At 38.0% G+C, this 25,484-nt stretch overlaps 1 protein-coding gene across 1 annotated transcript in view; it reads left to right on the forward strand.

Moving 5' to 3' along the window:
• LOC136863405 (serine-enriched protein) overlaps nucleotides 1-25,484 on the forward strand; it is a 274,549-nt gene that overhangs the window by 143,403 nt on the left and 105,662 nt on the right. Inside the window, exons 5-6 of the mRNA XM_067139816.2 lie at nucleotides 5,855-5,988; nucleotides 6,097-6,256. Of these exons, the coding sequence (XP_066995917.1) occupies nucleotides 5,855-5,988; nucleotides 6,097-6,256 (294 nt within the window). The remainder of the gene's footprint in view (nucleotides 1-5,854; nucleotides 5,989-6,096; nucleotides 6,257-25,484) is intronic.

The following is a 25,484-nucleotide window of genomic DNA, read 5'->3' on the forward strand; positions in this document are numbered from 1 at the left end:
TAGCGGATTATCGTTATATCTTATTTTTGTGAAGTCAGAAAACCCCCATACATTAAAATCGGTATGAAATGACAATCGGTTTGTTCAAAACTTGTGTTTCCATGGATGATATCCACACTACGGCTTACTTGTTTGTTATTTTTTAAAATCTGGTACTACCTGAAAGTGTATGTTTAATTTAATTCCGAAAAATTTACAGTACCATACTTCTCTGATTCCAAGACGAACCCCACTTTTTCCTTTAAAAAATTTAAATCAGGCTCAAAATGCTCTTTGTAAAATCATATGAATGTCTTTGTTGTACAGTACGCATTTTTAGACTATTATTAGACGCTGAACATCGACTTTCGTTTTGCCGCATTTCTTTTTTTTTTTTTGCAGCTGCACAATTATTTATAAATTATAACCAGGAGAGGTTTCCACCTGTTCAGTACATAGTTGTATTTACAATGTTATTTCCATTACATGGGACTAGTTTCAACCCTACATGGGGTCATCATCAGCCATATTTAAACATACACAATATATGACGAAATCCTAAAACATATTTCTAATCAGTAAGAACCTTATGAATATATAATTTACAATATGATGTGTGGTTGAATTAGGCAAGGTCCTATGGTGCTCAAAGGGTTGCAAATGAAAGTGAAATATTGCGAGTGACATAGGTGAGCAATATACAGGGTGAAGCGTAATTCGCGCACTCGGGCGTCGCAGCGCGACTCCTCACATGCCAGCAATAAAAAAATGTCTCTTACAAAATTTCATCTTGCGAGTATATCCGGCAGAAAAACGACGTTGAAGATTAGCAATCTGGCAACACTGTAACCACATGTAGGGTAACTACCTCTGTCAGCAGGCATAACTTGTATTGTACAGTTGGTGCAATGGATAGAGTTTTGGGTTAGCATGCAGGAGGTCGAGTGGTCGATCCTGGGTTGAGGCGTATGTTTTTTATTTCGTAAATGTAGTCCAGGTGGTATGGTATCTGGCATCTTAATCGTCAACAGCGATTGCAGTGGGTCCTCTAGAAACCATTTGCACTTACATACTACGATCCTAGAAATGGACGAACAATCGTTTTCATTGGTCTGCTTTGAAAGGCGCCCTTTCCACGTCGTGGGCGTGAATTTATTCGCACCACTTCATGTACTAGATGTGAAACCTGTTTTCTTTGTACCCTCCTCCAATGGTCCCATAGATTAGTACCAACTATTATTCTTGCCTCGTTCAGGTCCATTACATTTCGTTAGGGCCTTATGTTACCGTAGGCCTAGCAACATGCTCTGCGAATAATGCCCAAACTGGGTTACAATTTGTATGTGTTATCACCATGGTCCCAATAATTCTGCCTTTCAACATTGCGTGTTGCGTCTGGTAACCGCATGCTGTTTAGTACGTATCTCAATGTATTATTATTATTATTATTATTATTATTATTATTATTATTATTATTATTATTATTATTATGTTGTTAATGTAGGATACATGTGACCTTAGAAACGGTGTCTTACTGTATCACAGTAGGTAATGTCAGATGGAAATTAGCAAATAAAAGATGCGCCTCAACCCAGGATCGAACCATCGACCTCCTGCATGCCAACCAAAAACTCTACCCACTGCACCAACTGTACAGCACGACGGGGACGTGCTGACAGCGGTAGTTACCCTACATATGGTTACAGTGTTGCCAGATTGCTACTCTTTAACGTCTGTTTTCTACCGGATGTACTCGCAAGACGAAATTTTGTAAGAGACATTTTTTTATTGCTGGCATGTGAGGAGTCGCGCTGCGACGCCCGAGTGCGCGAATTACGCTTCACCCTGTATAATACAAGTACAGTAAACACGCTAAAAAGTCTGGGTGTAAAAGTATAAATGAGATGTTGTGTGTTGTAGGTCATTTTGATTTTAGACACATGGTGTATGAGATGGAATTCAGTAGGTCCTGGTTATACATAACGCTTGTGTGTGGATCGAGTGCTATGGTACTAAGAATGAACACAGTATAACATGACACATATAATAAAAGTATACAAGTATGGACAATGTTTGAGTAACAAATGTGTAGATGATACTCTCTAGAAGAATCTGTGAAGAGTTTATTTATACACTGTAACAGCTTAAGCAGAAAATTGATACAGTACTTGGTGTATTAAGTAATCAAGCTATGTTGATAGGGCTGCATGCTTGATTGTTGGAAGTGTGCAGACTGAATATGAAGTTTTAAAATTCTTCTTGAGAAGAAAGTAGACACTGCGTGTGGTGATATTAATGGGTAGAACTCTCGGATCATAGCGGAAACCAAACTGGACCTATTAAAATTGAGAAAAGCCAGTAAAATGCAAAGTACGCGAAAAGAAGAATAGATTACAACAAAGCTAATGGACACTCACCTCGCGCGGCGGTGTTTGCAGTTGCAAATGCGTACTTTGCATTTTACTGGCTTTTCTCAATTTTAATAGGTCCAATTTGGTTTCCACTATGAGCTGAGCGTTCCACCCATTGATATTACCATGCGCAGTGTCTATTTTATTCTCAAGAAGAATTTTAAAACTTCATATTCAGTCTGCACATTTCCAACAATCAACCATGCAGCTCTATCTGCATAGCTTGATTACTTATACACCAAGTATCAATTTTCTACTTAAGCTGATACAGTGTATAAATCAGCTCTTCAAAGATTCTTCTAGAGAGTATCGTCTACACATGTGTTACTCAAACATTGTCCATACTTGTATACTTTTATTATATGTGTCATGTTATATTGTGTTCATTCTTAGTACCATAGCACTCGGACCACATACAACCGTTATGTATAACCAGGACCTACTGAATTCCATCTGATACACCATGTGTCTAAAATCAAATTGACCTACAACACAGAACATCTCATTTGCACTTTTAAACCCAAGCTTTTTAGCGTGTTTACTGTACTTGTATTATATACTGCTCACGTATGTCACTCACAATATTTCACTTTAATTTGTAACACTTTTAGCGCCATAGCACCTTGCCTAGTTCAACCACACATCATGTTGTAAATTATATATTCATAAGGTTCTTACTGATTAGAAACATGTTTTAGGATTTCGTCATATATTGTGTATGTTTAAATATGGCTGATGATGACCCCGTGTAGGGTTGAAACTAGTCCCATGTAGTGTAAATAACATTGTAAATACAACTATGTATTGAATAGGTGGAAACCTCTCCTGTTTATAATTTATATGTTATCTCAGTTCAATACGGGCCAACAACATGAAGTTCATAACCCTTGATGCACAATTATTCTTTATTTCTGCAGGTTTAATGACCATTAACTTAAAATTGTCATCATAATACCAAAGAGAACACGTTGAAAATTTGCCGGCAATAAGTTACCTATTCCATGCGTCTCTACAATATGGCGATCTGCCAGGAAAATATTCTTGCTGTCTATAAAACTGTTATGGTACTTTTACTCAGCGTCAGATATAACCGGCTTCTGCTACACGCACGTCTCGCTTGCCGGGTTTGGCCAACTTCAGCGGCTAGCGATGTTTAGGCCTAATCGCGGACGTTGAAGGTCAATGAATGAGTTTATTGCGCCCACGGTATGGCCATTCTGCCCTTGCATTTTTCGTGCGCATACCTCACAATTTTATTTTTGACTTCTTTAAAGCGTCCTTGTTGCATATCACTGACTGCATTTTTGTACAGTACACATTTTTTTAGCTTTGTCTTCACGCTGACACCAAATATTTGCTTTACCCTGGCCTATGCCATATTTTCTTGCGGCAGCACAATTATTCTACATTTCCGAGTGTTTAATAACCAATAACTTAAAATTGGCATCATAATATTGACAAGAACCCGTTGAATATTTGCCGGCAGTACCTGTTCCACGTATCTTTACGCCTATCCATCATGAAAATATTCCTGCTGACTATAAATCTTAATTTTACTAAGAGTCAGGTACAGTAGATGCATTATAACTCTGCCACTGAGTAGCTGTGGCCTTTCTAAGAATTCGAAGGCTCGCATGTTTTGATGCCATCCTGCAGATTTGAGAAATGATTTTGTAGAGGCTAATAGAATGTCATTGTCTCCTCATTATTTCCCGAGATCCAGTGACGTTACACACAGGCACCGTACAACTAGTTGTCATGGCTAGCAATGTATAATAAAGAGGCGGTCGTTTATTGTCAACAAATTTTGTGTGTGTGTGTGTGTGTGTGTGTGTGTGTGTGTGTGTGTGTGTGTGTGTGTGTGTGTGTGTGTGTGTGTGTGTGTGTGTGTGTGTGTGTGTGTGTGTGTGTGTGTGTGTGTGTGTGTGTGTGTGTGTGTGTGCGTGCGTGCGTGCGTGCGTGCGTGCGTGCGTGCGTGCGTGCGTGCGGTCTTGGATTCAGGGAAATACGGTATCACTCCAGAGTTTCCTTCTTCAAACGGCGTCAGCTAACCTAACTGTATATAGGTCATGAAAACATATTTGAAACACATGTAGAGAAATGCATTATCCTCACTAAAAATTTACATGTCAATAGCCGTTCAGAAATTTTTTTTTTTTTGCTAGGGGCTTTACGTCGCACCGACACAGATAGGTCTTATGGCGACGATGGGATAGGAAAGGCCGAGGAGTTGGAAGGAATCGGCCGTGGCCTTAATTAAGGTACAGCCCCAGCATTTGCCTGGTGTGAAAATGGGAAACCACGGAAAACCATCTTCAGGGCTGCCGATAGTGGGATTTGAACCTACTATCTCCCGGATGCAAGCTCACAGCCGGTTCGGAAATTTAACTAGACGCGAGATAATATGAACTATCCTCTGAAATCCGTGATGTACTCTGCCCTATCTTGCGGTGTATCACATTCTTAACTAATTTCAGTATACAACACTAAAATTAAGAGATCGTTTACTTCAGCCATTATTTTTAACAAGTTAACAACTGCTATCAGCCATGTTATTTATGCATTTATTCTGAAAACTTGTTATCCTCTTTCATTTAGAATTCTCTTTAGAGAACAGCAGTCGTTGGGTATTACTAACCGACTCCAACATGTCGTAAATGTACATAATGAGAATTCTATACCGTACCAAAGATGATCGATTGCATTTTGTGGCAGTTTCCTTATTCAAACTGCGTCACCTATCCTAACTTAACCTTACTGTAGGTATGATGAAAACATACTTCAAGCGCCAGTAGAGAAATGATAAACTTCTCGCAATAAATTTACATTATAATAACCTTTCCGTAATTTAACCAGACGCGAGAAAATATAAACTAACCTCTGAAATAAATTATGCACTCTGCCATATCTCGAGGTGCATCCCTTTTTTACTTAATTGCAGTTATTTAGCATTAAAATTAAGCGATTGTTTAGTCAGCCTTTATTTTTAACGAGTTAAGAACTGTTATCAGACACATTATTTACGCATTTATTACGAACATATGTTCTCTTTCTATTCAAATTTTCTTTATGGAACAGCAGTCAACGGGTATTACTAATCGACTCGGACATCCCCTTCGAATGTCGACGAGAGGACTCGCTAGTGGACATAGCGAGGAAACGATACCGAAGATAATCGATTGCCTGCAGCATAATCGATGGGGTGCATAAATGTCAGTAACGGAAAAAATTGTGTGCGCTTATTCGCTCATAATAACGGATGCATCTGTGATGGGGCTGTTGCTGTAACCGAAAGATAATATACAGTTTAGTATAGGAATTTAAAAGAGACAGCAAAACATTGTCCATAAAGCGGGGTTCTCGTTATATGTCGTACTCGCTGTAGTGGACTTCTACTGTATAAGCTTTCTGATGGTAAGAAACAACTGAAATTGGTTGAGTGGATTTCTCTCTCTTTCTTATAGGAGGTAAAGGTGCCAAATCGTTTATAGAACGCTGTATATCTTATGTGGGAGAAAATGCCATTGAGTGTGTCAAAACAAACTCCTTTCTTAACTTGCCAAAAGATGCACTGGTCAAACTCATCTCCTCTGATTATGTAAGTAAGCTTTAGCATTACATTATTTTTAAGAAGAAAAAAAAGAGAGAGGGAAAGTAGGTGTATTTCATAGATGGCTTTTTTACTTGTAAATGATTCTGATTATAGCTTGCCCTGGAAGAAGAAGATGTGTGGCGAGCTGTACTCAATTGGGCAAAGTATCAAGCTGGAGTAACTCAGCCAACAGCTCACTGGACTGAAGAGGAGAGGGCCCGAGTATGTCAACATCTCGCTGGTGTAATTAGCCATGTCCGACTGTTGTTGATAGGTAATATTTGCTTATATCAGCCACTTAAGTACAAGGACAAATATTGGATCTTCACACTATATCATTTTCAAAGAGAGGTGCTCTCATTATCAATACAAGTGGTTCTTACTGGCTTATTACTTCTCATGCCCAGATGAGCTTGTTTCTGCTTCATCAGAAGGGCAGATTTTGTCATGAAATTAAAATCTTGAAATGAACAAAGTAATGAAGTTGATGAAGTAGTTCCAATAACAGTGCTCATTTGTTGGTATTTTTCATTATGAAGAAAAGTGATCTAATGAAATTGGCTTGTACGTTTGACTAAACCTATTTGAACAAATTTGTTAATAACACGAGAACTATGCTAGTTAGTTTTTATATGAAATCCATGTAGTTTATTAATTTCATTTTTGTGTATTGCTCATTTTGTCCAGCTGATATCTTAACTCTTAACTCAGAAATCTTATATATTGCATTTCAAGAAATATCCCTTAGCTTGAAGCAATTATAAGCTCTGTATTTTACTAGGATGCATTTGTTATGCTAAATCCTGTGTAATTTATTTACCTCAGTGTTACTATTATTGTAGTGAGGTTTCAGCCCTTCATACTTAACTACACAAAGGAAAATGGAAACTGTAACACCGCAAAGGAATGGACCATTCGTCCTTGTACTGGAGATGGCCTACGGAATGGTGGTTTCAGGCCAGTCAGATTGTTCAGACAGCCCTCCCCACCTGATTGGTCACAGACGTGCCTCCTCCTGTATGCGAAGCGCACTAGAGCTTAGTTGATGTGTTGTCTATGAGGTACTGTATAGTGATGTGAAGTGCTGATTTTACTTGATTTTAAACCAATCCCCTGGAAATAAGAAGCTAAAATAAATTTAAAAAAAGATAAATAAATAAATAAAGAAGCACATAAAGCATAAGGAATACATTTTCAGCCATTTAATTGTTTAGTCAGTCATCGCCATCAGATGATTCACATTTATTGTTACTTATTTCTTTGTCACTGTCTTTGCACATGGCATCGTCTTCTGTGCTGTCAAGGGCATCTGAGATTGAACACTTTTTAAATGGATGACTGACGATTTTTCATGTAATGTTTGGAGATGATGCTAGAATTTCAAAAGCTTGAGCTAGTAGAATTGTTAGCAGAGACATTCTCCAGACCGGGAAAGCATAGCACAGACACTGATTCAGAATTATTTGATAGGATAATCAGGTATGTGGGAAATAACGTGGAAAGGAATGTTATTGTAGTGGGAGATCTGAATTTACCAAATGTCAATTGGAAAGGTTATGCGAACGACAGGAAGCATGACCAACAAATGGCAAATAAGCTAATATGGGAAGGAAAGCTGATTCAGAAATTGATGGAATCAACTAGAGGGAAAAATATCCTGGACGTGGTGCTGCTAAAACCAGATGAACTCGGTAGAGAAACCAAAGTAATAGGTGGTATTAGTGATAATGAAGCTGTTTTTGTCGTACTGGTAGTTAAAAGTAAATGTGATAGAAAGGAAGGTCTTAAAAGTAGGACTATTATGCAGTACCATATGGCTGATAAAGCAGGCATGAGGGAGTTTTAAAAAAGTAACTGTGATTGGTGGGAAACGGTAAATAACAATGTAAACAAAATCTGGGATGGTTCTAACCCTTTTAGGACGGGGTATATTCAAGGAGGGCGCACCTAAGAAGACCAGCTCTTTAGCATGTGGTATGGTGAGAAAGACCAAGGCGTTCGAGGCATATTTTTACATTTCCTTTCAGAAACCTATAACTTAGTCCGTAATGAATGTTTCTTCATGATTCTTTTTTTCAAAATCTTGGAAAACAACCCTTTTTCTTATGAGATGTAACTGGAGGCAGTTTGAACCAAATTAACATTTTAAAATAAAGAATATTTTATATATATACTAAAACTGCGTTGTAAACGTTGACATGAAGTACTGTATTTGTAACTTCTAAACTAAGCCAACTAAGCCAACACCACCTGGTTAGGTGGTGTTGACTAAGCAAAATTTATTTATGGTAAATATATATTATTTACGTTCCATACTTCATTTTCCGTATTATCACAAATTTTTTTGGAGTTCAGATTGAAATTAATGAACAAAATATTGTTATTGTCAACTTGATCTAAAATCTAAAAAATCTAGCACAGCAGTAAGCACACATTGTTTGCCTACGCTTTGTAGATACAAACCCAGAACCTCGAATAACACCAGTACACACCTACAATATAACACACTGAAACCGACCCAATAATGTTTTAAAATGTTTCCAGTTGTTTTCCACACTTACAAAAACTTGTTTACAAATATGTTTCACAATGCACACACCATGGCATTCTTCTTGGCATTTGGTACACACAGTTCTTCAGCTGATCCTATAAAGGTTAAAGATTAATAATACTAAATAATAATAATAATAATAACCTGTGTGGGGATTTACCGGTTACCTCCATCGGGCGCGTCCCATTGGAATTGGGGAAGCTCGCTGATTCTGCCGCCAGCAGAGTCAGAGGGTAGTAGGGAAATAAAATACCACCGTGAAGAAAAAACTGGTCCCTTGCCAGGGTTACGGCGAAGACTGGTAAATGACCAGAAGCCAGAAAACATCTTGAGGCAACCTCTAGGGCTAACAACCCTAGTTGTAAAAGGATGGGTACCCGTCCAAAGCAAAGTCAAGTCAAAAAGCATGATGGCACAACATTTCAAGGAACATACCCCAGGAGGTAAATCTTCGGATAAATCCCTCGTCGTGAACGCCACGGCGCACGACTCTCGTTCGGATTCTGGGGGAGACTCGACATCATGCAAGAGACGAGTCGAAGCGTCTCGGTGTACCCCGAAGAGTCAAAAACTCAGGCCAAAATCTAAAAACCTTTCTAGCAACTTTCAACATAAATTTACTTACACAAACTGGCAAGCTGAAAACCCTCACCAAAGCTCTTCATGAAAATCAGATATCCATAATGGCCCTACAGGAAACAAGGTACCCAGATGAAGAGATTTTTGAATCCGAAGGCTACCGATTTTTCAAGAGCAAAGCGCAAAGAGGAATCCTCAATGGAGCTGTGATGCTTGGAACCGCGTTTGCTGTTAGAACCAAGATCCTTAAATCGGTTGCAAATTTCGAACCTGTGAATGACAGATTGTCTATACTCACAATTAAATGCACGAACAAAACCTACGCCCTAGTTAACGCACATGCTCCTACAAACAATAAGAACAAGTCTGATCCAGACGAAGTTGATAATTTCTGGGACCTACTGGATGAAAAATTAAACAAAATCCCCAAACACCATGTCAAGCTTCTTTTGGGTGACTTGAATGCCCAACTAGGTCGTGAACAGAAGTACAAGAAAGTTATAGGAAATTACCCTGCTCACAGAAGAACCAATCCCAACGGCAAAAGACTGGTGTCCATTTGCGAAAATCACAACCTGCAGGTCATGTCGACCCACTTTCGCCATCTACCCAGAAAGCAAATGACTTGGCGTTCTCCCGTCCAAGCTCTCGGAGAGTTCCAAATTGATCATGTTGCAATCTCCAGGAGAAACAGCCCTGAGATTATGAATGTCAAGGTAAAGAAAGGCATCAATGTGGCCTCAGATCATTATATATCTCTTATCAAATTCTAACCAATTCCCGCAAACACAAGGAAGACAACCAAACAGATCACACGCTTCGACAATGATAAACTTCGGCAAAGGGGTCGAGGAGTTCCAGGAGAAGGCTAGACCAAATGACTGTGACTTTAACAACGCCAAAAGTCTCCTTGTTGAGGCTGCCAAAGACGTTGCAGAAATCAAGAGAAGCAAAAAGCATGCCTGGAGGAATAGTACCTGCGAATCAGTCCTCCAAGAAAGACTCAATGCGTGGAAACAGTACTACTCTACAAAATCAGAAAATGATTGGGAAACCTACAAAACCCAATGTGCCCAAGCAGCTAGGGTGTTCAGAACTGAGAAACGTAAATACGAAAAATCTCTCATTGAAAAGATAGAACAAAACTTTAGGAAGAATGAAAGCAGAGAGTACTACAGAGCCTTCAAACGCAAACTCACTGGCTATAAACCACCATCTCTATGCTTTGAGCGAAAGGACGGCACACTAGCGATGTCAAATGAAGAAAATTGCAGCATTCTGGCAGATTACTTCAAGAATTTACTTAATTGCTCTAAACAGCAAAGCGCTATTGAGACCAAGGTACCCTTACTCAGGTACCCAGATTCCAGACCACCTGACAGAGATGAAATCAAGCGCCACATTGCCCGTCTCAAAAATAACAAAGCGCCGGGGGAAGACTCAGTAGTAGCAGAACTATGGAAATATGCCCCAGAGGAATCACTTGATATCCTGCAAAAGCAAATAGAAGAAATTTGGAACAAGGAGACCCTACCCGAAGATTGGAAAATAGCTATGATCCATCAATTACACAAAAAATGCAGCATGAAGAACATCAACAACTACAGAGGAATATCTTTGCTACCCGTGACTTACAAAATTCTATCACTTGCCATCCTGGAGCGTTTGGAAGAACAAGTCGAACATCAAATAGGTGAATACCAAGGAGGGTTCAGAAAAGGTCGCTCAATAGCTGAACAGATTCAAAATCTCAAGACAATCATCAGATATTGTACACTAAGGTCCAAGCAGTATGTGTCTGTCTTTGTGGACTTTAAGAAAGCGTACGACTCCATAGACTGGGAAGTCCTGCTAAACATCTTAAATGAATTTGGAGTTGATTTGAAACTGCTGGCATTAATTAGAGCCACCCTGACCGATACAAAATCCAAGGTGAAGTTCCACGGATGTCTCTCGCATTCCTTTGACATCAAAACAGGAGTTCGACAAGGTGATGGGCTATCCCCGATGCTCTTCAACTGTGTTCTTGAAAAGATCATCAGAACCTGGCGGGTGAGATTACAGGAAACCAACTACAGTCCATTGAGAATAGGAACCAAATCCAAGGGGATCGCAACAGACTGCTTAACATTTGCCGATGATATTGCTGTTCTCTCAAACGACATAGAAACCGCTAGAGCTCAGGTTGAAATTTTAAAGGAAATTGCCGAACAAACTGGTTTGCAGATATCGTTTGAGAAAACAGAAGTAATGGCTAACATCAAAGAGGCTCCACCAAAACTCCATACAAAATACGGGGACATCACCCGAGTAGACAAATTCAAATACCTGGGTGAGATCATCATGAAAAATGGACTAGACAAAGAAGCACTTCAGGAGCGAGTACGCAAACTGGAAATAGCCTACCAAACATCCCGCACAATCTACAACAAAAAATGCATTTCCCAAAACACTAAGATACGTCACTGTGAAACAGTTCTGAAGCCAGTAGTTCTATATGCAGCCAAACCCCTGTCTCTATATGCCAACAAAGGACTCCTTGAAGAACTGGAGAAAAGAGAACACAAAATTGTGAGAGGAATCTTGGGATCAAGGTACAGAAATGGAATCCATCAAAAGAGATCCAACAAGGAAGTCTATAGCAAAATAGAGAAAATTACCGACACAATCAGAAAAAGACCGGCACGATTTTACGGTCATCTGAAAAGAATGGACGGAAGAAAGTTAACTAAAGAAATCTTTCACTTTTTTGATTCAAATCCCAAAACCACAATTCCCTGGTTTAGAAATACCAAAGAAGACCTGCAAATGCTACATATCTCAGCTGAAGATGCCTTTAACAGAGATCTCTTCCGCAAGAAAATATTGACGAACGGGCTAAACCGGGACGAGCAACCGAAGAGAAGACACGGTGCCCCTTGGACAGAGGAGCGTAAGCAGGCCCACTCACAAAGAATGAGTGAAATTTGGGCTCTAAAGAAGGCCAAGTTCAATGTCAAATGCAACAAGACTTAACGTGGTCCTTGATGGCCCCAGCGAATTATATATAATAATAATAATAATAATAATAATAATAATAAAAATAATAATAATAATAATAATAATAATAATAATAATAATCATAATAATAACAACCTTATGACGTGAAGCGGCAAGTAACCTAGTGCACTGTTTTATCGTTTGTTATATATATCGATGATAAGAGTAAAGAAGTGGAATCAGAGATAAGGCTATTTGCAGATGATGTTATTCTGTACAGTTACAAGATTTTGAGCAACTGCAAAATGACCTTGATAATGTTGTGAGATGGACAGCAGGCAATTGTATGATGATAAACGGGATGAAAGTTCCTTATTGGGTTCATTGTATGTATCTAGGAGTTAATATAAGGAAAGATCTTCATTGGGGTAATCACAGAAATGGGATTGTAAATAAAGGGTACAGTTGTCTGCACATGAGGGTGTTTAATGGTTGTAGTAAGGATGTAAAGGAGAGAGCATATAAGTCTCTGGCAAGACCCCAACTATAGTGTGGTTCCAGTGTATGGGACCCTCACCAGGATTACTTGATTCAAGAACTGGAAAAAATCCAAATAAAATCAGCTCGATTTGTTCTGGGTGATTTCCGACAAAAGAGTAGCATTACATAAATGTTGCAAAGTTTGGGCTGGGAAGACTTGGGAGAAAGAAGATGAGCTGCTCGACTAAGTGGTATGTACAATTTACGAACTTCATCGTATAAATCCCTATTGATACAGTTAAAACTAAGAAACAATGTTAGGTTTTGGTCCACCCAATCAATACACGTTTCTTTAAAAGTGAAAAACTATTTAATTAAAAAACATATTAAATATTAGTGACATGTTTTGTCTCTACTTGAGACTTCATCAGCCATAAAATCATGTGGTAGATTACAACACTCATTGTTCAGAAATTGAAACAAATGGAAGAACCCAATGCCGTTTTAAGGATTTCTTGAGAAATGCAAAAGATATATAAATATATAGACATTATTTACACAACATGACCTCACTTCTTGCAAAAACTTTTGTTGTCTTCAATGTTAAAATTGAAATATACTTGAAATTTGACATGCCTGACATAATGTGTCGTACAATGTCCATTGTTGCTGTCTTTATTTAAAACGGAATTTCCTTTATGAACTTTTGAGAAAACACTGGAGAACATATTGCACCCATAAGCTCATTAAAAAGCCAAAAATATATGTGATACATCTGTGTTGATCATAATATATACACATATTTAATGAGGTAGTTTAACACTTCTTGCAATCAATCTTTCTGCAATGTTAAATATGAACGACCTTACTTGAAAATGTTGCAAACATTGTTGGAATCTGGTAGTTTCAGTGTGTTGACTGGGGAGCTCGAAATTCTGGCCTTGGAAATAGGTTTGGTACAAATCCACATCAGAACATTTAAAAACTTTAACTTGTAAGGAATACTTTCATATTGAGCTATGCTGGTAGAAGAAATCTGAAGCCTTATGAGATCACCTTAAGATTTAAGCCATGAATATGGTGGTCATGCAGTGCTGATCTTTGCCATATGACAGGCATTTGCATGCAGCTTACGATCACATATCCTTGCAGCAAATGTTCCACTCACCCCAAAACATACGTGTAAGGTTGTCCTGGTGTCGGGAAATGTTTCAGACATATTTCCTGGAATACGTCTAGGAAGTCGAGAATAATGGCTGAGAGTATTTGTCGTGCTGACCACATGACACCTCGTAATCTGCAGGCCTTCAGGCTGAGCAGCGGTTGCTTGGTTGGCCGAGACCTGTCGCTGCTGTTGTGCCATGGGGTTTGGTTTATTTTATTTCCTTTAAAACCGTCTTGATACAATATCCAGGAAGCCTACTTCATTGCTATTGGAAATATTAATGGAGGGAAAAAATGTGTTTGCAAAATGTGAAAGAAAAAAATATTTCTATTTTTTAAAAGCAAGAAATTGTATATCTTACAAAATAAGAAGTAATATGAATATTTTCATAAAATTTAACCAAATATTGTGAAATATGAAATTCTTTTCATCCAAATTGAATTCCACACACTGCAAATTATAAAAATCTTTTGTTTCCATTGCACTACCAGCCATGGTTTAGGATATCTTCTTCTTCCTGGCTTTTTCCCAACTACATTGGGTTGGCACTAATGTGGATTACCCTCAGTTTTACGGCCGGATGCCTTTTGATACCAACACTATGTGGAGGAATATATTCAATATTCACTATTGCGTGTTTTTGTGGTGGCTTGTAGTTTGATGCAATGTATGCAAATGAAGAATTGTATTACCGAGCAGATAGGCTGTGCGATTCGGGTCACGTAACTGTGAGCTTGCATTAGGGAGATAGTGGGTTTGACTCCCACCGTTGGCAGCCCTGAAGATGGTTTGCGGTGATTTTGCATTTTCTTTTAGGTAAGATGGGGCTGAACCTTAATTAAGGCCACAACGCTACCTTCCACATCTTAGCCCTTTCCCATCCTTGTGTCACCGAAAACCTTCAATGTGTATTAAGATGAACATAAACAACCAACCCTCAAGCTGGAGGAATTAAGAAAATGCGGTTAAAATCCATGGCCTGGCTGGGAATTGAACCCAGAGCGCCTGAACTGAATGCCTGTATGCTGAACATTCAGCCAAGGAGTCAGATATGGTTTAGAATATTAAATTTAATATTTCGCCTGTCTTTGCTTATCAATAATAAAACTGTCTCTCTATTAATCTTCAGTCCAGAGGTTAGTTAGATCTTCAAATAGTACCAAAGTTTATGCAGTTATTGGGGAACCACAAAAACTGATCATGGTGGTATAATAAGGCATACAAAGTGTGATGAAAGGTGCCATTGCTTATCTCACTATGCACAAAACTGTTATTACAGCACAGCTGACCCTACAAGTAGCACCTTTCATACACTGAGATGCATTCGTTATGTTCTGAGTGTCATTCTTCAGGACCACAGGCATACCTCAACAACTTCATACTACCACAGCCTTAAATGAGACCGAGATATCAGTGGAAGCTACATTTTATTTAGCCAGCCAGCTCTTTCCTTGCCTGCAGTGTATGAAAGGGATTGAAATTCTATTGAAGTAAACATCATTTTTTCAATGTTCTCATTGTTCATGGTCAGTCAAAAGGTGATTTCAAATGCTAGGATCTTTGGTGGTAACGTTACCTAGACTGGAACGCGTACTTGCATATGAGGGTGACCAACACATAATAGACGTTAAGATATGCAAAATGACAAGATGTACCGGTAATTGAAATCTCACACTGTACCTTATGAACAAGGATGGTGGGGGTGAGGGGGCAGGGTTTACACCAGAATGTCCTGAAAGAACCTTTCAACCTTGCTCGTATGTTGTCTGTGCATTTCAAGTCTGGAATTCGAGGGACCATTCTGAGCTATTCCAGTTGTTCAAAAAAGAAAAAGACATGTCTCATTGTATTGCTAGTGTGGATGAGTGAGTGATCACGTTGGAACTGTATTTCTTCATCTGGATAGCACTCTCTCACTCAGAACCGTAATTTTTATAAATGTATGCAAGTAATATTCTGTCTGGCTCCTTGGCTGAATGGTCAGCATGGCACTTAGCAAGAAACAACTCGTGATCAACAGAGTCAGATGCCTTAGAGAAATCAAAGAGGCATAAGATAGTGAGCTGCCTCTTATCAGAGGCCGCGCGTATGTCATCTGTAACCTTCAGCAAAGCGGTTGTAGTACTATCGCCCTTCTTGAAACCAGATTGGTAGGGATTTAGAATGTGGTATTTAGACAGATATTTACATATCTGCTCATGAACAATTTATTCTAGTGCTTTACTAACTGCACAGAGGATGTTGATAGGCCTATTGATTAAGAACATTCCTTGGACTTTTAATATTACCCTTCATCTACTGATGAATTCCTTCACGTCTCACAATTACTTGGATTTCAGTTACAAATACCCTTCATAATGAATTTAAAACTTTAATTGGACCAACCAGCCATAGTGGAAGAACCTTCATCTTCATTTCATTATTCTCACTTATTTTATTTAATAATTTTCTAGGGTTATTCCCCTATATTTTCACTAGCTCTAGCCATCTAGTATTGACATTCACATTATCTTTGCCCTTATGATTATCTTTCATATTATATGGATGAATCAACCTTGGGCACAGGATGTACATTGACACTCTTCCATTCTATAGAGATAAGTCAAATGCGCAAGGGCAAGAAGACATATGTTAGTGCAGGTAGAAATCATGGATATTGAAATCTTATCTGGACCTTTAGCTTTAGTTCGAATTGATCTGACTGCTTTTTCTACCTGTTAAGGGTTTACATACATGAAATAGAATTTATCTCTGTTACTTGGAGTGAGAAATCTAGAATGTTTGGCAGTCTCTGATACTGTTGGAATGTTGGAGTTAGAGACTGATGTCATATAATATTCACTTAATTCAGATGGAGTTACAGAGAGTGACTGAATCCAATACAAAGTGATTTTGCAGCACGCCAAGAAGCTGAGGTGCTCTTACTGTTACAGAAGATGTTGTATGTATACTTCAGTTTAGTGTTCCTAATGACTTGTCTTATATCATTACGTAGGATTCTGAATTGATCGTAATGATCTGGAAGTTTTGTTTTAACAAGTTTCTTCCTAGCTCTGTCCTGTTTATCATCAATTCCTTAACACCTTGTTGAACCATGCTGTTGACTGGTGTTTTTACAAGAATTATTTTTTTGGGGTGCATACCAGTCATAGAGAGAAAGTACAATGTTGTTGAAGAGAGAGAATTTTTGATCTACGTCATTAGACTGAAAAAACGCATTGCAGGTTAGTAATTCAGCATCAGCACAAAAATTGTTCACGTCAAATTTACTGAAGTCTCGAACAAGAATTGTTTTAGGAATTTGTTTCGGCGTGGATAAAGTAAATACAGCACACTGCAAGTCATGACCAGAAAAAAAGGCAGCTGGTTCCTCTCCGTATTCTACTACCAAATCTTTGCAGTTGGATGAGATTATGTCGAGAGTACTATCAGAAGTGGCAGTGTGAAAGGTTGGATTGAATGGAAGGCAGTTGAGGTTACAATCGTTCAGCACATCATGTATGTTTTCACTTTCAAATGTCCGAGTTCCGAACAGAACATTAACATCACCCACAATGAATATATATTTATAATTCATAACATGAGAATACATATCCTTCAGGAATGTACTCATGAACCCTACTTCTGGTGGATGATATATACATGGGAAAAGAATTTTAGTGTCTGAAAGGGCTATATCAAGGATTATGTACTCAGGTTTCTTACTGCACTCCACAGGAGATTTGCTAAGTACACTACATTTTATGCTGTTCTTCAAGTAAAACACCACCAGCGCCTCTGTTTATTCTGTCATTTTGGAAAATATTATACCCATCGACAAAGATGGCAGGATCTGTTACTGAAGATTTAAGAAATGTTTCACTGACTCCGATAATATCAAAAGAACTCTTGCCAAAAATGTACCACTCAGATATATGGGAGGATTCAACAAGAGACTGAGAATTAATATGAATGACCTTAAGACTTCTTGTGTTTCTCACACTAACACTGTATAGTAAGTCAGGTAAGACACACTCATTACTTGTCATGAGTACAATATTGTACCGTACCCAGGGGTAAATACCCGCTAGGACGATGCCTCCATTCCTGTATGAACATCCGACTAACTCAGGGTTGGGCAGAGTGTGGGTTGGTTGTCGATTGGGTCAGGATAAAAAGTCGAAGTTCTACACTAAAATAGCAATCAATGACAGGAAATGGAGGTATAACACGAATGAGAAACAATCATAGGGGGTAAGATGGATTTATTAATAAATATCCCCGATCAAATCACACGAAAATAATTGAATCAAGAAAAATAATAATTTGTAAAAAAAATAAACTCAAAGTATTTAAATAAGTCGAAATTAAAAACGTTAATTGAATGATTATACAAATTTGACATTAACAAAATAAGTTCAACAAAGAACATTTATATAAATCAAGACTGAATTTCTTCTTATAGTCCAATGTTTATGTTGTATGGCAACAAGTGTACGCAAACACTGCCATGTGGTATTTCCGTATGGAGTTTCACACTATCGCATCCCAACGATACGGTTTCAAAGTTAAGTTAATCCCGAGAGTCGCCGAAATTACAATTAAATAAAAAGTTACATTATACAAAAAAAATTACGACGAAAAGAAAAATAATTAAGACGCAATGGACGCTATGTAATTTATGCAAAATACTAGGGGCAAATCCTATACTGTATTTACAACACTTCAAATAGTCAAACTAAACATATATATACATCGGATATCGAGTAAAGTCTTAAATGCTACACTGATTCTAATGTGAATCCCGGTTCACTACAAAAGATCTAGACAGAACTAGATAAACCAACAATACTTCAGCACTCAGGCTGTTTCCTATAAAAGCAACGAGACAAGGTAAACAATCACAAATAATAATGTAAAACATCATCCTGTAAGGGAAAAACATATAAATAATCCTTGATATCATGAAGAAAGCAATGGGCAACATTGCCTCCATCTGCTGCGTTTGATCGCTCAACAGCGCGGTCATCCGTCATGTACTTCTGGGTAGATTACGAGCTGTAAAGAAATATTGAACTCCACTATGCTGAAGATTGGATTTTGTCTCCCGAGGCCGCCACAAGGAAATACTGTCTCCTTCGCACATACAGATAAACACAGGCCAGGAATCAGCTTGCCATGAGATAACGCCTTTCATCAACTACACGGAAACTCACATATATTCATTCCTTCTTAGCATGCTTGGGCCATTTAACAACATCAGACTCAATAGTCTGGAATTAACACTGTCCATTCTGATCACAGTATACTCAGAAGACACTAGGCAGGCACACACATCTGTACAATACTCTTTATCTTGTCAGGCATACAATCAGCCTGCACCAATACATTATAATTCAGCATGCAATTATTATCTCATTAATCCCACTGGCCTTTCCACATAATGAGACGCAGTTCGAGTCCTTGGTAGACCATCAGACAAACAGAATCCAACTTAACTTCAAAGATCTTATTTTAACGACGACGTTCTGCAGCTCCTTCTGGCAGCTTCTGTAAAACCATGCATCATGCAAAATAGCTATACCTGTCTCTCTGAATAACCGAAATAAAATGAACTAAGACATGTTTGACGTAAATATAAAAATGAACCTGTCGATCTAGTCCTTCTAGCATATACATAAGGAAAACTCGGAATATCCTACGCTAAGTAGTATACACCAATAAACAACAACTAATCCTATCAATCCCTCATTTTCCCAAACATCTACTCAAAAAGCAAAATGAAAATAAAATAAACATGCATTATTCTCGTATCCGAATCTATCATAGCAACAAAATTAAACAAAGACATGCCGTCAGGCTTACTTTACATGAAATTAAATTCTATCTGCACTGCCCTAGTACCTTAACATAACTTACATATCATGCCATAAATAATACATGCGTCTTACTTTACATGACTCTCGGGAAACCAGGATAGCAGCTTACATCCCCACTGATTTAGGGATCTACTCCATATTAATCACATCATTAACATGTGTGAATGCACTTCCTTCCTCTGCAGGTGTATCCATCATCTTGCTGGAAAATAATTCACTGGAACACAGAAGACTATAGTTGATAATCTCTTCGCTGCTTACTGCTGCGAGCCGAAATACCCTTCTCTTTACCAGATCAGCTAAACACACTGATTCACATATATATATTACACACTTCACTTAAAGGGTAAAAATACAGTTTAAAAAGCAGCACACGGTTCGGTACGGAAGTTCCACGCGAATACGCGCCCGTCACGAAATAGTGAAACAATAGCACATTTCCACTACACTTGTTACTCAGCGGTCACTGAACACCGTCTTTATCAATAGAAAGTAAACTCTCCAAAATTATACTATTTCATTTACTCAAGTACAGTAAATATTGCGACTGCACAATTTAAAGTATCAATGAGAACCAGTTACTATTACTGGAATAACACCAGTCACAGAGTTAATGCACCTGCACTGTTCAAATCTTTACCACCGAAAAAACAGAGTTGGTGCATCCGCACTGTTCAAACTTTTACTACGGACTGACGCTCTCCAGAGCTTGGGTTACTGAGGAGGCTTCGGTGACGCCAATAATGCTGGGGTTCCCGGGTGTCTGAACCAACCACCAATCAGAGAGTTCGTCATATATAATGACACAATACTTATTATGATATATTTACAAAACACAGTTCAAACACTAGCAAATCTCTTCCACCAATTTCTATAATACATTTCCAAATATATCTGACTTCAGAAACTGTGGAAAACCGATTATCTACAGAAACTGACTTTATCCACAGAGCACGTTGGTCATCCTGGAATTAAGATTTGGCGTGGTGTAGCCTCCAGGTTTGCCAAATCCTTAAGTTCCCATTGGCTGAAATATCTTGCTTGGTCAGCATCTAATACACATGTCGATCCTTACCAACGCTTGGGTACGCTATCCTTTCTCACGGTCATACGGAAATGTGAAGCAACATCCAGCGACTTACTGTCTTGCTCAACATCCGGTATCAACTATCTTAGGGTACGATGCTTTAACATGTTAGACTGTAACTTTTGTAAGTAAATTTCACATATTTGGTCAAATAATATTCCAATTATTATTATGGGCCGGCAGGATACGGCTCAATATAGCACAAAGGGTTAAACACAATACCGTAGTTCAATAGCAGATCATTCAAAGAAGTATGATGATTTTAGTAGCCTATATCAAAAAAAAATTAAGGATTTATAAATTATGTGCTGAAGTGAGATAATGAGTAGAAAATTGGTAAAAGAATTAATTGCATTAGCAGATATTTCTAAGTATTAAAATAAATTATAACTAATATGCTACTCTAAATAGAATGGTTGCAAAAGGAGAAACTTTTGAATTGTTAGCCTCACCAAAATTATCTCTACTTCTCGTCCAAAATATTCCAGTAATCGAGTGATGCACAGGAATGCCAATTACCTCGCTGCTTCATTACAGTGGAGCTGGGTAGCATTTCTTCAGTTCCTTGAGGTCACGTTCCGTCCTCACTTGATGTTTCACATTACCAGTGCACACCATTATAACACCATCCACAGTCCACACTGAATTTAGTGAAATGGCTTACAGCACGTTTGAGAATGTTAGCACGGTACAGAAACACAATTTTCTTAGAAATATACATATTTCTGATTCTTAGACACAAGAATACCTGATCTCAGCCCCTTGCATACTCCTTCAGGGAGACAGATGCTAAGGACTGCTTTAATTGGATACAGTTTGTGTTATGAAATTAAATGTGCTGTTAACTTTAGTGATACGATAAAAGGGAATTTGAAGGGTAGTTTTACTGAGCTCGATAGCTGCAGTCGCTTAAGTGCGGCCAGTATCCAGTATTCGGGAGATAGTGGGTTCGAACCCCACTGTCGGCAGCCTGAAGATGGTTTTCCGTGGTTTCCCATTTTCACACCAGGCAAATGCTGGGGCTGTACCTTAATTAAGGCCACGGCTGCTTTCTTCCCAGTCCTAGCCCTTTCCTATCCCATCATCGCCATAAGACTTATCTGTGTCGGTGCGACATAAAGCCAATAGCAACAACAACAATTGAAGGGTAGTTTTTATAAACCTATTGTCTCTGTTATTTACCGACTCCATAGGTTTAAATGTGTTATAAAATTAGGATGGGGTCTTCATTTTGAGAATCTTGTGCGTAGCAACAGCTGCTGAGATTTCTTGATGTTAGAGTGATAGTAAAGTATAGTATAGTTATATTACTGTTCTTTAGCAGCCTCTTTGATTTGAAGACTGAATTTCGGTAGGCATATGAAACAAATTTCACAATGTCGGGTCTGGTTTTGTTGTGACTTCAGTACCAACTCTGTGTGAACGGTCCATCATTGTGGGATAGGTGGAACATTGATCCGAGTGGCAATCTCCTGAATGTGGTTGTCCGTGTATTCCCTTGCAGTTTCAGGTACTCCAATTATACATAAAGTATTCCGACGTTGATAACTTTCCAACTCATCTTTCCTATCGCCTGTCGTTGAAGATCAGTTATTGCCTCATCTTGTTTGGTGAGTTCACATGTTAATTCTCTTATTACATCAGTATTAAAATCAATACTCTCTGTAAGTTTCTGTATGACCTCATTGGGTGCTCTGCCTTCAAGTTCGTCAAGGAGTGAACTGTTCTTAATGAGGTTATCCAATGTTAGCGACACTCTAGCATCTAAAACCTCCTTGCTTACACCGGTTTGCAACTTGTCCTATGGGGTTCACTGATCGTCGCAGGCCAAGATGTTCAGAGCGTTGTTCTGTGAATTTAGACGATGGTTGATATTCTTCACTTGTTCCCACGTAGTTTCAGTAGTTGCCACATGAGAGTGTGGGATGTCACAAATTTTAAAACATTAATAAAATCTTCAATTTCAGAGGGATCTTAAAAAACTAATAAAAAGCACGTCTTTCTTGTTTAATGAACATGATGTGCAAACATTAATAAATATGAACCCTAGACTCCCGACTGCAAGAGCACTACCGAAATTACATAAACAGGGAGAACCGATTAGACCTATCATAAATTTCAAAAATAGCCCCATTTATAAAACTTCTAGATTTATACATAATTTCTTATCAAGTAAATACGTATTTCATTGTAAAACATCTATCAAAAACTCAGTGGATTTTTGCAATCTAGTTAAAGATTTTAAACTTCGATCATCTCACACGACATGTTCGTTTGACATAACCAACATGTATACAAACATTCCAATAGAAGACACTATCAGAATCATTAAGAAGAATTTAACGAAGAACAAATTAGTAAGCATACCAGAAATTGAAGATTTTATTAATGTTTTAAAATTCGTGTTAAATCAAAATTATTTTACGTTTAATAATAAAATTTACCGACAAAAAGGACTCTCAATGGGAGCCCCAGCATCAGGAATATTGGCTAATATATACTTAGACTATTTGGAACACACGAAAATTATTAATCAAATAGAGGGTTTGGATTTTTGGACACGTTATGTGGACGATGTTTACGCTATAATAGATAACACACTCACCGATAGCAATAAAGTTTTAAATATATTGAATAATTTGGATTCCAATATAAAATTCACTTTAGAAGAAGAAGTTGAAAAATCACTGAATTTTCTGAACATAGTCACAACAAGAGAAGAAAAAGGATTTTCTTTCAAAATACACAGAAAATCAACTTTCACACTGACCACTATCAAGAACAACTCGTTACACCCTGAGGCACAGAAAAGATCAGCATATTATAGTTACGTTAACAGAGCGTTTAGTATTCCTTTATCCAAATCTGAAAGGAATAAAGAACTGTTGTTTATCCGACAACAAGCCCTCTTGAATGGTTTCAACAATAACATGATTGATAAAATAATTAATAAATTTTCAGAGAAGCAACAATCTAAATTTTTTTTTTTGCTAGGGGCTTTACGTCGCACCGACACAGATAGGTCTTATGGCGACGATGGGATAGGAAAGGCCTAGGAGTTGGAAGGAAGCGGCCGTGGCCTTAATTAAGGTACAGCCCCAGCATTTGCCTGGTGTAAAAATGGGAAACCACGGAAAACCATTTTCAGGGCTGCCGATAGTGGGATTCGAACCTACTATCTCCCGGATGCAAGCTCGCAGCCGCGCGCCTCTACGTGCACAGCCAACTCGCCCGGTCCAATCTAAATTAGCAGTCGAACCTAGTAAAACTGAAAAATATATCAAGTTCACATATAATAATCCAAACATTCATGTAATAACAAATTTATTTAAGAGAAAAAATTTCAAAAATTGCATTTTCCACCAATAACAACATGAAACATAGTATTTTCAACCATGATACAATAAATCTCTCGGAAAAAGATAAATTTTTTGATTCCGGTATATATAAACTCACATGCTTTGAATGTAAGAATACATACATAGGACAATCTGGCCGCAATTTTAAAGTTAGATATTTGGAACATGTGAATGCTGAAAAACATAGAAGATTCTCAGCAATGGGATCACACATGACTGCCACAGCTCATAAATTTACCAACATAGAACAAGACCTGACCATCATAAAAAAAGTTAAAAAAGGGCAGCTTAATGAACACATATGAAGACCTGTACATTCATCTAGACCAACTTGTAAAGAAAAGAGATAACCTTAATGAGGCTGTAGAATATAAGAATCCATTATATTATCAAATTCTAGTATATTTGAAAATGCTTGAGAAGGATCAAGAAAAAAGAATTGGAATTTCTCCACCTACAGATAGCCCTACAACTTATTCCTCCTCAGTTGAAGCTATAGGTGACAGCAAGGAAGTTCTTGACACACCTATATCCCCCGCTCCTCCACCTCCTCAGGTGCAAGAGCAAGGAAGAACGCATCATCAATATTACACCCGGCGCAAAACTGTGAAAGAATGACAGGAGTTACTGTTCCAAAGGAAAGCAGGCTTAATAAGATTTGACAACTAGGAATTTAGTTATATTTTCATCTACATTAATAATAAGAGCTGCACTGTGATATCAGGATTTCTTCATTTCGATAATTACTTATAAATTGTATAATTTATAATTTATAAATTGATCTTTTTTCATGAATTATTAAGAAAAGAATATTTATTAGGACAATTTCTCTATGGAATATTGTACAAGTGTTTCCTTGACGACTGCTTTCTATTGTAGAAATAATTTATATATTTTCTCTTGAGTTATTTGTTTGTTTTAATCTTGTCAATCTTATGTTAATTTTAAGGACACTTCCTCTAAAGCATTACTTGGTCAATTTTATATATTTTTCATCTAAACAGTGTTATGTGGCTGAAGATGTTGATAATATACGAAACATGTACCACTTTTGACCTTTAAAATTGCCTTAAGCAATCATTGTATCGACTAGGTGGAAAATAAATAAATACTTAATTGTGAATCGATAGCTGCAGTCACTTAAGTGCGGCCAGTATCCGATAATCGGGAGATAGTGGGTTCGAGCCCCACTGTCGGCAGCCCTGAAGATGGTTTTCCGTGGTTTCTCATTTTCACACCAGGCAAATGTCGGGGCTGTACCTTAATTAAGGCCATGGCCGCTTCCTTCCAATTCCTAGGCCTTTCCTATCCCATCATCGCCATAAGACATATCTGTGTTGGTGCGACGTAAAGCAAATAGCAACTTCTTTTGGGCAAAAATTTGCTATCCATGCTGAAGAATATCAAATACTTGATTCTGTAATGTATTATTTTTGTTTAACTA

The sequence above is a fragment of the Anabrus simplex genome, chromosome 2, assembly GCF_040414725.1.
Source record: "Anabrus simplex isolate iqAnaSimp1 chromosome 2, ASM4041472v1, whole genome shotgun sequence".
Taxonomy (NCBI): domain Eukaryota; kingdom Metazoa; phylum Arthropoda; class Insecta; order Orthoptera; family Tettigoniidae; genus Anabrus; species Anabrus simplex.